Raw genomic sequence first — 14009 nt, 5'->3', positions numbered from 1 at the left:
GTCCACTATGATGGGGCCGACTTGGTTAGCACCCTCTAGTTCAGGACAGCGTCACGGCGTACGATTTTTTCTTTGGAGAACTAGAGAGAGGGAGAGAGAGAGAGAGAGATGCAGGGAGAGAGAGAGAGAGAGAGAGATGCGAGGAGAGGGCACAACCCTAGGCACCAAAAGATATGTTCCAAGGGGCTGCCGCTCCTATTTATTCACTCCATTTTTATTTAGTCCACGTATTAACTTTGGTCAAAGTCTAAGCTTTGTAAACTTTGACGAAGTTTATAAACAAAAATATTAACATATACAATAACAAATCGTACCATTAGATTCATTATTGAATGTACTTTCACATCATTTTGATTTTTTATGATAAATATTTATATTTTTTGTATAAACTTGGTCAAACTTTACAAAGTTTGACTTCAGTCAAACCTAATATGCAGAGTTAATAAATACGGAGGGAGTATAAAGGTTTGGGAGGCGACCCACCCTCCAACTTACCCTCAAGGCAAGGGGGGGCGGCGGCCCCCACCAACTTGGGTGCACCCTTTGGACCATCCTAGTTGGCAGCCCCATGGGCTCCTCTAGAAACTTTAGGATGGTTGAGGAACCTTCTTGAACCACCCTGTGGATTTTTAGGGTGTTCCGGAACGTTTTTTGTTCTCCGGTTTTTCAGGATTTTCACTAGAACTTTTCTGGTTCTCCCTCTGAAACAATTTCAACATATCCTAACCTTTTTCGGTGATTTTCTCTGAAGCTCCTAACCCATCTAGTATTCAACAGATGAATGCCCCTTAAGTGTATGAGCCCGCAGGTTCGCTTAAGTATAGACATGACCGGAACTCCTTCCATTCAATGATCAATAGCTGAACCATGGACATCCTCCTTTCATCATGCCATGACTGTGAAATGTTTGAGCAATCAGTATGTAGAATGACATTCTTAAAACCTCTTGTGATCACTTCCTCCATTCATCCCTACAAGCAAGTAATTCCACTACGAAAGAGCCCTCAATACCCTTATTTATCTCTGAAAGATCTCAATACCCCCTTATGCTGTGAAGAACAGCCTCACGAGATGTTCCTTCATGATTTTGGATGACATTGCATGAACCAGACACCAAGTTTACTGCATCAATAGCACCATCAACATTATCTGCAAACCAAGCTTCTGGTTGTGGAAGCCACGAACGAGATTACTGAACCACCGCACCATGTTTAGGAGGATGCTCTAGGACAATTAGTTCATCAACCATCACTGAAGATTTCTTCGGTTGGAAACACACTTCACTGCGAGAAATTGTTTCTACTGGATGTTGTTTGTTTGTTGGGTTTCTATGTTTCCTATTTCTATTTTTAAATATGTATATATTCAAATTTTGTTCCTATCTGATCGGTTAAATAGGAGCAAAACACACATACAACAAGGTGGTGGGCACAAACAATTTTATCTAGCCACCAAGCTAAACGGCACCGGAGGGAGTCGCCGTTGTTGGCCCTAGCCCAAAAGGGCATTTGCTGGAGCAACATCCTACCATATACCCAACTAACACTTGGCACTTGGCGATGCCGCCTACATATTCATGGCGGCCTCCGGCTATAAACAAGTACTCAAAATTACTAATAACTTAATAAAGAAAAGTTATGAGCACAATATATGCATAGCATTTGTACAGATAGTGCTCAAAACATCCGTAGCTCGTCAAAACGGGGGCAATATGTGACAAGCCAAATGGTATCAAGAAACAAATATATACATGGTACGTGGTACAAATATATTCACAAAAAATTTCCATGGGCACAGAAATATGACGCCGGTGCAATAGTTACAACAGATTGTAACGCACAGTCCCCATATATGTCGAGGACGGCTCTGCACGACGCGCTTCCTTAACAGCCTCCACCCCCGCAGCCACCACCTCCTCCGCAGCCTCCCCCTCCTCCCCCGCCACCGCCGCCCCAGTGGCGCCGGCGGCGTCTAGGCTTCACACCGGACCTGTCCGGGCCATCGGCGCAGCTGAACACGGCGATAGCCACGACCGCGACGACGGCCACGAAGACGAAAGCTAGGCCCACAACATTGCCAGGCGCGGAGAGGCCTCTGGGCGCAGCGAGATCCAACATCCTAACCATTGTTGCGGATTGATCTCCTTGAGCTTGAGCTTTGTTTTGGGAAGGTCGGCCCCTGGACCGGTATTTAAGGCCCTGGGAGCCGTAGAGGAAGCTGGAAATGTCAACTGGTTGCTGGCTCTTGAAATTTTCAGCTCATTACCCTGTCAATCACCTATTGCAGGAGTAAACATTTGGCATTGTACTGGTTGTCGAAGGGGACAACTGTTAGAGCTGAAATGGTTTTGGGGCAAGCTTGACCGTGTGTTTTCATATAAGCAAAGGGTGTCGGATAAGTCTTAGACGCGTACACGAATCAGTATTAGTCAGCTCAGAGATTGCACGGCACGTTCTCGTTCATCAGGTGGCAGTTTCCTAATCCTAGCTCGCAGAATTGTTTGACAGAAAAATGGAAATTATTGTTGTGAAAGGAAGACTGGTCATGGTCAAGGGCTCGCAAAACTGTTGTCTGTTGAAAGAAAAAGGTAATGCAGTGTTGATCAGCTCTTTTTTTTTAGCGGTCGGTGTTGATCATCTACTTGACACACAATCCCTATTCGACGGTCACAGCTCACTGCATCAACGCTCACATGTGCGCACATGGCCCATTCCCGGTACAATGGGTTTTTATTTTTATTTTAATTTTACATCAAATTTCATATTTCTATCTGTATCCATTTTTATTTTCCTTTGGTTTATGTTTATTTTTTATATTTAGATAACCTTTTGCAGTATATGAAACATATATTCACACCTGTATGAACTTTATCTAAAATTCATGTTATTAAAAAATACATACAAAAATAATACACTAATATATTTGTTGTATACTTGAACATATATGAACTTTTTTTAATACATGATGAATATTTTATTTTGCAGATACAAACAATTATATGCTCATGCAAGGCCTTTTTTTCGCAATATTTCAAATAACAATCAAAGTTATTTTAACTATATTTTAAAACATGCATCTAAACATATATGCTCCTGGGCATGGACATGGCATTTGTGCGCAAACACGTAAATGATGTTCTACAACGGGGTGAGGGGAGGGGAACCACGGATTTGTGTGCGTAGTGTCTCCAACTTCATTGTCGGCTTGTCGTAGTGAAGTTTAAGCAGTGGTGGCAATGTGAATAATGGTTCCTCAGCTGTCCCCATGTCGATGTCCTTCCTCTCAATGACATCAACGAGTCAAAGAATGGTGTCGATCGTCGGGCATTCAGTCTAGCGTGGTTAGTGTTTGTGAATTCTGAAGTGTTTTAGTTCTCTACTAGTTCCTCTCTGTCCAACTCCAATGAAGCTCATCCATATGCGGTTCTGTGAGGGAACTTGTGAGATTTGTGTCACCCTCCTTTGTCTAGAAATATCTTCTTGCCCTCCAATGTGCCAGCTTCTTCGGGACGGCGATCTATACAGACCATTGTATCTAGCTTCTTCTTATCTGCAGGACTTCCCAACCGCTGCTTCTACAAGCTCTTGAGTTCCAACAAGCGCCGCCCATGGATGCAGAATGATTTGCTTGTAATTTCAAATTCTTAACAGGAAGGTCTTGTAATGGCTAGTTTTATTTAACATATGGCCTTGGGCCTTACCGTGGAAAAAAACTGACATCAACCCAGTGTACATGGCCTAGCTATATTTCGACATACCACATACGTGAAGCATATTTATGGCGTCCATCCATTATCCTCTTTGCAAACATGAAAAACAGACAAATTCTTGGGAGTTACAACCTCAGTAACAAAATGTAGGACGTTTTATTGAAGTCAACTACACCAAAAAACGTCTTATATTTCGTTACAGAGTGAGTAGAAGATAACAGATGAAACAGAGTGATTTCACTATGACCGACCAACACCCATTATTTGAGCCAATCTGAACTTAAAGTACATTTGACACTCGTTGGCTCTGTCTTATGCATAACTTGTCCCGCCAAATTTGCCCCCCAAATGTTGTCTCAAGTTTAATTAACCCCATGGTGCATATTGTTAAGGAGTTATGATGGTTTATTACGCACAAAATCTTCGCCTCTGCATAAACAAATTAAGAAGCAGTAAAATGGTGAGGCAGGCAATGCAGTGATAAGCCAATCCAAGCAAAAAGAGAGGGAAGCAGTTGATCTTACGTGCAGCTTTGACAAGATAACTTCCTCTACTGAGTCTGCAATTTCTAGTTGCTTCATCACAGTAGCCTGCAGAACCTGATTAATGGAAGGGGATATTTTTTCATATTACATTTGAGATTGGCGGGAAGATATATTTGGTAATTCCCTATATGGAAATAAAGATAATTTCCAAAGGATGCATGATGATTGTGCCAGTTCTTGGTACTAAGTAATAATAAAGATAAAGCTTACTTTCTTTGTCCTTTCGAGGTCAGATTCGATACATTTGATCCTATCCCATGAATCCAAGAGGGAGCGTTCTTTCTCCAGGGGAATCTCTGGGGGCTTGCTGCCGAGCTCATCAACCCGACCCTCGAGTTTCTGAAGGCGCTCAATGACAGGACTGACACGGTCCACACTGAACGCTTCAACTGCTGGATTATCACCAGAGATGGGTTCAAACTCAGGAGCTGGAGGTAGTGGGTTGTTGACAATCGTTGTCTCTGGCTGACTGCATACTGTGCGTAAGAAGGTAAAAACTCTAACAACCAGAACCAGCAGTAATCTGAGAAAACGATAGAATTTCCCTTCCTCCGGAATCTCTTTGGGTACTAGTATACCACGACTGTTTCTTGAAGAACCTAAAGAGAGTAAAAAAAAAAGAACAAACATGAGAAAATCTTGAATATTTATTGTCAAAATTCTTAGTTCAGTGCACTGTCTGTTCATTTTCATACTAATAGTAATATATTCAGTGGGAATTAACAAACTAAACAAAATTTTATAGGGAAAGAGCAAAAATAGCAGATCACTTTATATCTGCATAAAGTGACCTCAGAAGACCACAAGTAAAAATACCTGGAGTGTTTTGTGTGCCTAAAGGCTGGGCTTGTACTCTTACTTGTGGGGCACTGCTTTTATCTGGCATTGATCCTCCTCTGCCATAATCGACTGTTTTGTCCACCACCACAAAGTGATCATCGCAACTGTAATAAGCCGCAGACTCTCGTGCTCTCATCTGCATCTGTGTAAAACATAGGAGATTCAGAATTATGAGGTAAAAATTTAGGAGATTCAGTATACGCACATTAATCATTTGTATATTCAGTATATTTCAGGAGGAAAGCTCACTTCTTCACGAACTGGAGCTAGTCGACTGCACCCCAATGTGCTTCTCATCATAGGAGAACCTAGATCATCAACATCTGATCCTGACTCAGCTGTTGACGTGTCACTGTTTCTACCCTGTTATTCGCAATGAGAGAAAGAAAAGGCAAATTGTTAAGGATGCTAAGATGAACATTGCTGATGAAACCACAAAGGGTTCCAATTTTTAATAGGCACAATCAATACACATTACTTTTCTTTTTTTGTGCAAACTCAATATCAGTACTGCAAAGAAGTGCATGGGTTAAAGTTAACTGTGAGGATAGGTAATCATGCCAACATGTGGCGTGTACCCTACAATCGGCTTCTTAAAACCAATAGGTCCAGAGAACTGGTAAGTTGCTAATAATGTTTACACCAAAACAAAAGGTTTCAATCATATGATGAGTAAGTAAATAACAAATAGTGGTTCGACGTACTGAACTTGCCTTTAAAAGATGTAGCCTAGCAAATGAACCCCTTCGTTGCTCGATCTCAGATAAGCGTCTTGTATGCCTTACAAATTTTGCTTCTTTGTTATGTGCAACCTACAAGCAAACACATAGTACTGCAGTTGAGAATGCTGTTGTATATCATTCATGTATGAAAGACGTGATGCTGAAATTGCGAGGAAAAAAAACTTTGCAAGAAATTTAACGAAATCATATCAGGATTTCAAATTTAGTGGTATATTCAGCTGGACCGGACACCATGAATTGCGTGCAGTAATATCCTTTTAAAGAAGAAAGACCAATTCACAAACTTGCCCAGCAGTTGGGAAGTACATCGCCTTGAAGTATGCCCAATACAAAGCTATTTTTGGCATTTCACATATTTACCACTACAAAGCTATTTATGGGATTTCATTTATTTATGATAATCTTTGTCAACATGGCATTGTCAAGTTCTTAATATTCAAAAACTCAACTGAAAATCTAAATTTTCAGAAAAGCAACTACGGAGAAGCACATATAATGCAAGAGAAATAAACCAAATTCACCTTCATAATGTTAGGATCATTCCATGGACCTTTGTTAGACTTGAGGCATCCTCCCTCACCAGCACAAGTACATGTTCCACCCAAAAATTCAGGAAGTTGGCTACAAATAGAAAAAAGAAGTGTTCAGTCAAAGGTAGCAGGAGAAAGCTTTTTGATCAATAACATTATACCAGCTTGTTGTAAATGAGAAGTGCACCTTCCATCTATTACTTCAAGAAGCTTGCTTTGAAATTTTGTTCCCAAAACCTAAATTTGAGGATCGATCAGAATTATTTATTTGAAAAAAGAGGAAAATAACAGCAGACTCATGTTCCTCGAAAAAACAAAACAGCAGACTCATGCTCACATGTATCTTTGAGACTGTTTTAGGGTCAAGAAAACCTTTCACTGAATTCCATAGTAGCTTGAAACCACCGCCAGCATTTACGACAAACATCTGATGCAGTGTCTGAGCATACATTTAAAGTGTTAAACAAAGTGGCATCAAGTATTTGTCAGTATAAGAAACAAAATTTAGGTATTACCTCAGGATAATAATCACTGTCTATCTTCTGCATTCTAGTTAGCATTTCCCTTGCTGTCTTGCTGAAGTTCTTGAAACCCTGCAGCATAACAGAGTGGCGAATGTTAGCATGCAGTCTTTATGCGAACTATTTTGGGTCCCAAAATAAAAGTTGACAAAGTTAGTCTTCTACGTAGAGTTAAGATGCTGCGAATATGGAAAGAACCATCATACCACGCCTTCAACATCTAGTATAGTGGTTGTAGAATCAATATGCCTTTTTGCCGCGATAGAGCATGCTGGAAACTTGTCCAAGAAGGCTCTCTCAAACTCTTGCACATGATACTTGATGTAGCGGTCAACTGTGGTGATGTTCATCAATTTATTTGGGTCAACTTTCCCTAATCTCTCGATGTATACTGGTCTTCCTTGCCTGTCAACTCCATGGTAACCCTGAGGGTAGTAGGAAAGCACCTCGTCTAGCTCTTCAAAAACGAAATCCTACAGGATTCAGTTGCAAGATGGCAAATGTTGGTTATATTGTTGAGAAGAGGTACAAATCTAGTTATAGATTAAAGATAATTTTCTATCTTTTGGCCAGCATGCATCATTGGTCTCACTCACCTCGAGTATTGTATCCGCACCAAATTCTTTTCTCCATTGGAGCATCTCAGCCCACATATGAATGGCTTTCTCAGTGTCAAATTTCCTTGCCTTCAAAAACCTACAGTATATATAAAGGCAGGGAAATTTTAGACTTGTAGCATAATTAAAACAGGTAATTCTCTGTCCTGCTTCGGCAGCTCTTTCTCTGCTGCTGAGTTATGTTGGAGCACCAACCTCAGCAACATGTGATAGTCATTTTGCTTGTCACATAGCAAGTTCCTGCTCAAAAGCTCTTGCTGAAATGTAAACACGGCACGCTCCTCCTCCTCATCTCTGACGTCTTCAATGGTGAAGGAAGAAGCCCGATGCTCCACCTTCCTCTTCCCCCGCTTCTTGAGCGAATGTGTGAGCTTGCTTGATGCATTCAGCGCTTTCTTCTTAAGTGACCCGCCAATGGACAGCCTTCTCCTCTCATCCTCTGAGTTCTCCACGTCTGACCTCCGGTCTTTTCGCTCATCGAATAAGAACAGACCCTCCGTGCTCTCCGACCGTCGCCGCACTTCATGCAAGACACGTCATTACAAATTAGTAAACAGATCAGCAATGCAAGACAATATGCATACTTTCTTTTTCTAAGAAAGACTATACCTGACATTTTGCTGGAAGCAGAGTAGACTGAGTTTACAGGTTGGGTGGCTTCTGTTAGGCAATTATTATATTATATTGTCATCTTCATCCACACAAATGCATCTGGAATGGAGTAGACATCGAGCAGAGTATCATGAGAATATATGCCTGTCAGACTTTAGAGTACACAAGAACACTATCTAAATTTCTTTGCATAAATGTATCATGAGAACATATGAGTGCTTGTCAGACTTTAGAGTACACAACAACGCTATCTAAATTTCCTTTGCATAAAGGTACCATGAGAATATATGCCTGTCAGACTTTAGAGTACACAACAATGCTATCTAAATTTTCTTTGCATAAAGGCCTTCTTTGGCATGAAATTAATGTTCTTGGTAGAACATGAACTGCCTTTGTTCAGACGTTACTAACAGGAAAATGAAACTTTCACCATTAATGTGAAAGGAATCGGTCGGTAGATTGATGGTTACAGGTTGCACTACTAGTACTACTATACAGATTAAAGAAGCATAAAAATGGCTTGCAAAGGGGAGAAAGAATCATCAAAATGTGTGCACATGTCTGTCAGGTTACAGGAAGGAGCTGCGGTCAACAAGCAGCTTTTGACCAGAGTTAATCACTGAAATTGCTCAGCGCAAATTAAACCATTCACATTTAGCCATGTGAGTACTTATTACTCCATTGACTACGTTTTTAACAAGTAATTTTTGTTTGAGAAGTAAAAAATCCGTAGCAAAATCGACTGAATTTTTGTGATGAGGTAAACAACTTGCCAGTGAACCACCTAAACAAATTCTATGTTGTAAACTGCACAAAGATATATTTAGAGATGGCCACCCTGCCTTTGGCCAAACCGAAGGAAGAAGAAAACTGCAGCAAGATTTGCATGGAAGCCCCAACAAAACGAATAGCTGCTCTGCTCTGAACTTGGATGCAGGGGATCCACTAATCAACAGCAGAACAATCCTCCACGGACTGAACAATCGACGTCTAAAGGTAGCACAAATCATAGCTAAACTCTTGTGGCGCCCAAGAGGTTGGGAGGAAAAACCAGGAACTGAATCAAATTGGATTCATCCGACAGCTCTCAGAGTCGGGACTCGAGAGACAGACGACAGACAGACAGATTCAGTTCTACGCCGTCAGAGGGAACATAAAAACAGGAAGGCCCGCATGGCGGATGAAAATCAAATTAGGAAACAACCCGCATTGGTTCTCTTGTCACGCTTTGGACCGCAAACTGCTCGCCAAATTCCCGCGATTATGCTCCCCGATTGACGGAGCTTGGAAACATAGCGCGTGCTAGAGGATTTCATTCCATTTTCAGAGAGAGAGAGAGAGAAGACCATGGCGACAAACAGAGTCTGTGGCAACCAAGAAGAAGGATCGCCTCACCTTGGGGGCGGAACCAAGGGCCGAATCCCGGTTCTTGGACCGCAGCGGCAACCGAGGAATCTGCGATGCCTGCGTCCCCGCGCGCGCGCAGACAAAACCGAGGAGGAGGAGCTCGAATGATTGGGAGAAGGTGGAGGGGGAGGAGGAGAGGCAGACAGGTTGGTAGCTGTGGGATGTTCGCTTCTAACCAACCTGCTGACTGGCGGGGTTGATAGAGACGCTCAACCGGAGAAGAGAAGCTTCTTGCTTTCGCCGTATAAAACTATGCAGTACTAGTAGGAGCTAATGTAATTTCTTCTTGGTCGCCAAGTGGTGTGGTGTGGTGTGGTGCCTGTCTACACATTCATTCGTCGACGCGGGCCAGGGCGGACCGGCTTTAGCTTAAAGTGCCGACCCCGGAACAAAGCCTTTGATTTGATGGTGGGGGGCGCTTTTGCTTTGCTGGCGTGCTGCGCTCTTCCCCTCGGATGCCGCACCGTGTCTTCCATTTTTCAATTCCCTCTCCGTAATAAACACGCCTTTGGATAGATAGTAGCAGACTTTTAGCGTTGGGTTTATCAAAAATGAGTTTTTCGCCGATCTTTAACACACACAAAAAAACGGGAAACGGTTTTGCCGCTTTTCATGTGAATAATCAGGTTATACAAAATTATGTTTGGGTTAAAAGAAAATGCAGACCAGTCTATCCTATTCCTTGTTTTCTAGGGGTGCGGCAAAAGCCTGGTGCTACATGTAGTTCCTATTCACGTTATGTTTGGCTAAAGTGCCGACCATGGAACCACGGTTCCTATTCCCCGTGACCTCTCATGCTACATACTAGTTGCTGTTCAAATTATGCCTGGTTAAAGTGCAGACCAGCTGACATTGGTGTATTTGTATGGCGAAAAGTCGGTTAGGGATTTCATGCCTCTCGTCGACGCCGGCGCTGGGTCTGCTTCGTCTCCTATGGCCTTAGGGTCATGGAGGCGCGGTGGACCGTGGCCCTTGTCGGCGGGAGGGCTCCTGCTCCTTTTTTAGTGACAATTTTCAGTTCAGTTAGTGATTATGTGAGGTAGCGGTGGCTCCATGATGATATAATAAACCCCTCAGACCCAGCCCTCATCCTGTTGGTGCATCTAGAGTTCTCGGATAGCGTGTGGAGTCGTGTCTCTGACTGATCTCACGGGATTCGGTCGGCGCTGGCGTTCGGTGGATCTGTTTGGATCCAGTCTTTGTTCATGTGGCGTCAAGTAGGACCTTTCTTATCTGAACTACTCTTATCGACGACGGTTGTTGTTCGGATACATTGGTCCTTCAAGGCTTTAGTACCACGACTTTCCGCATGTCTACTAAACAAGGTTTGCCCGGAACCAGCAAGAGAGGGGCGATGATGGTCGAGCGTCTTTGGCTTGTTCCAATGCTTGTAGTCGTCACTAGACGGTCTACGAAGTTGGTTGTAATTTCTATTAGTTTTGGCGTTCTTTGTACTGGCATAACAGATGATGAATGGATTGATGCTGGATCCATGGTTCCTATTCCCCGTGACTTCTCATGTCACAAAAAATTAGGCCACCGGCTAAATCGATCGAACGAATCTCGAGAGACCATCTCCCATCAATCGCACCCAAAGACTATGGCCGTCCAATCCTCCTCCTTGAGAAGCAATGATCATGTATGGATCCAACTGAGATTTTGTGATGTGATACTCATGAGATCACCGCATCGCGAGGTAGCGGGAGTTGATGGAGGCTTCACTGAGACCCCTAATAGGAAGTGTGGAAGGAGGTGGCCGCCCACCCCGATATGTGCGCCGACCAACGAGGACGCATGTCGGTGTAGAAAACTGGCAGATCCCAGCATAGAGTTTCTCATGGGACGAAGCGTGCATAAAGGATCCGAATAGGTACACACTGGACAAGGCTTACCAAGGTTCAAGTCCTCGTGGTGAGGTAATACCCTATATCATGCATGTCCTTGTATTGATGTGCCTCATACAAGGGAAACATATGTTAGATGCTGTCTTGGGTGGCTCATTCCCCCCCCCCTTACATTGGTGAATGAGGGGTATAGTTACACGGGCCCAAGTCGGTCTACATGACTTGTTGCCAAGTTATTCTACTAATACATCTCTCTCGGAATACAAGTGGTTGGCGCCGTCTTGAGGCCGGACTTCTGGGATGCCTCGTGACTTGGGAGGCCTCACTTCTTGGAAGCCCCATGGCTGGGAGGGGCCTAGGCCGTAGGTAGACCTTGAGACCACAAGGACTTGAACCTAGGTAAATATAACACGTATTAAACATGAACAGTACATAATTATTACATAGTTCATCAATCCGCAATATGAAATTAAACACAAATAATACATACTTATTACATAGCTCATCAGTCCGGAAACCCACGACTATCTTGTTAGAATTTCGTCAAACATGTTGCGCGCGCCGAGCTCACTTTCCGCCGTGAGAGGAAGATAACAAGAGAAGGAGGCAACATGTTGAGGGAGGGCAAGGGAAATGCAAGGCTCGTCAACCACCGCAAACTCATAGTGGTTGCGACAATCGCTGTCGACCTCGTGTATGCCTCTTGTCTCCAAATCAACCACGACCAGAGCGACACGGAGGCAGAGCACCTGCTGACTCGACAGAGGTGCCGCTACCTCAGAAGAAATCGAGGCGTGGTGCGGGGAAATTGTAGGCAGCGCCGAGGGTTGTGGTAGGTTGACGCTTGCCGGAAGAGCGTCAGGAGGGAGGTGGAGGCAGGGGAGGGTCACCAGAGGCCCTACAGCAGAGTCTAGCCTCCAGAACATGGTGGGGACGTTGACGGGAGGTCGGGGGGTTGGGAGGGGCGGTGGTTCGCGCAGGGCCAGTTGGCCCTTCCCGCCATAATTTGGGTAGAATGGGGGGAGATACCTTTTTGGGGTCTTTGGGAGTGAAAAAAAGCAAGAACTTGTTCTATTTTGAGTATACAGCTGAAGCTTGTTTTGGGGCTAAATACCCACACTTTCAGTTTTTGGGTATCTCGTGATACACATCGGTCGCCTGATCTTTTTAAAAGATCAACTGGTCACAGGCCGTCCGATTTACACGCACGCGCGCGCGCGCACACACACACACGTTGGTTACAACATGATTCTTATTGCAGAAACATCTTGCAACAAGAGCTCTGTTGCAACAAAAGCATCCGCAACTCTTACAATAAGAGTCTTATTGCAAGAAAAAACATCTTTGACCCACAGTATGTCCGTCGCCATTGCAACAAGAGTCGTGTTGCAATTGCAACATGACCCATGTTACGATCTCTACGCTTTCTCTCTCCATGCGGGCATGCGCATAACCGCCAGCACAATCGATCATCTCCCTGGCCTTGCGCGCCCACATCTGTTCCCCTCACCGCCATCGGCCAAGGGAAAATCATTTTGGGGGACGACGCTCAACTGAACAAAGGGAAAATCAATTTGGGGGAAAGGCATTTCGGTTGTAGGTCCACAATACACCCTACATCACGCTCAGCTATTTGAAACATGGCCAATGTTGCAAAACATGTGTATGAAGGGGAGGGTGTTGTGCACCGCACGATCAAGCGTTGATCGGACGGCCATGGAGGCGGTCGGCACGCACGAACGATCAGTCGGTTGAGCCCAAGTGTTTCTCAGTTAAAAAAATACGGTATGTGTTTCCTATTAGGCTGGTCACAGTGGGGAGGAACTTATGAGTAACATCACACACTTCAATACAACTTTACTTATGTGGCACGTATTTAATAAAGAGAGAGGTGTTTGTGGTAACTAGTTAAGTTACCGGAACATCACACACTTCAAGAAACAATGAGTCTATAACCTAATAAATACATCATTGCATGACACTACATAGATGTTCCTACCCACTATGAAGGTAGTAATATAGTCTAGGAAAGTGTGTAAGTTACTAGCTTATGTTCTTGCCTATTGTGACCAGTCTTAAAGATGTCCTGAGTCCACCTCGACGACTCTCTCTCCCTCTCGCGTTGGCAGATATTCAGGTTGCCAACACGAGGCCGTGCCGATGTCTTCGCGTGCCTACGGGGTCAGAGGCCTCTTCGCTAATCATGGTGTAATCAATCACTCAAACAGACAAATTCCATAAGTCACATGTACTCCCTCCGTTTCTAAATATAAGTCTTTGTAGAAATTTCACTATGAACTACATACGAATGTATATAGATGCATTTTAAGTGTGAATTCATTCATTTTGTTCCGTATGTAGTCCACCTAATGAAATCTCTACAAAAACTTACATTTAAGAACGGAGGGAGTATATGTTATATTCTGATCTATCTTGTGCATGCGTGAGTGTACGTGAGGAGCTGCCTCTGTCGGAATTTTGCATGACAAGTCTGCTACTGCATTGGATTTCTTCAGGACCATCAATAATCAAGACTATCGACATGGACCATCTACATTTAGGGCAATATGTATGCATGCAGAGGAAAATTATTTAAGATGTCTGCCTTATCATACAATCCTATCATTAGTTTCTACTCCCT

The 14009-nt window shown here is 43.5% G+C and overlaps 1 protein-coding gene across 1 annotated transcript; it reads right to left on the bottom strand.

The window, feature by feature from the left end:
• Positions 1-3765: 3765 nt before the first annotated feature.
• On the bottom strand, positions 3766-9786 carry LOC123047056 (phosphatidylinositol/phosphatidylcholine transfer protein SFH6). The gene is made up of 15 exons (XM_044470548.1): positions 9513-9786; positions 8115-8216; positions 7701-8025; positions 7485-7584; positions 7095-7361; positions 6883-6960; positions 6705-6806; positions 6555-6604; positions 6359-6458; positions 5808-5906; positions 5344-5457; positions 5071-5236; positions 4465-4853; positions 4234-4308; positions 3766-4138 (listed from the first exon to the last, which is right to left on the bottom strand). The coding sequence occupies exons 2-15, from the start codon at positions 8119-8121 to the stop codon at positions 4118-4120; spliced, it is 1893 nt and encodes a 630-aa protein (XP_044326483.1). The 5' UTR covers positions 8122-8216; positions 9513-9786; the 3' UTR covers positions 3766-4117.
• Between the last annotated feature and the right edge of the window lie 4223 nt (positions 9787-14009).

Source organism: Triticum aestivum, chromosome 2B (assembly GCF_018294505.1).
Source record: "Triticum aestivum cultivar Chinese Spring chromosome 2B, IWGSC CS RefSeq v2.1, whole genome shotgun sequence".
NCBI lineage: Eukaryota > Viridiplantae > Streptophyta > Magnoliopsida > Poales > Poaceae > Triticum > Triticum aestivum.
This window is presented reverse-complemented; position numbering and strand designations above follow the sequence as displayed.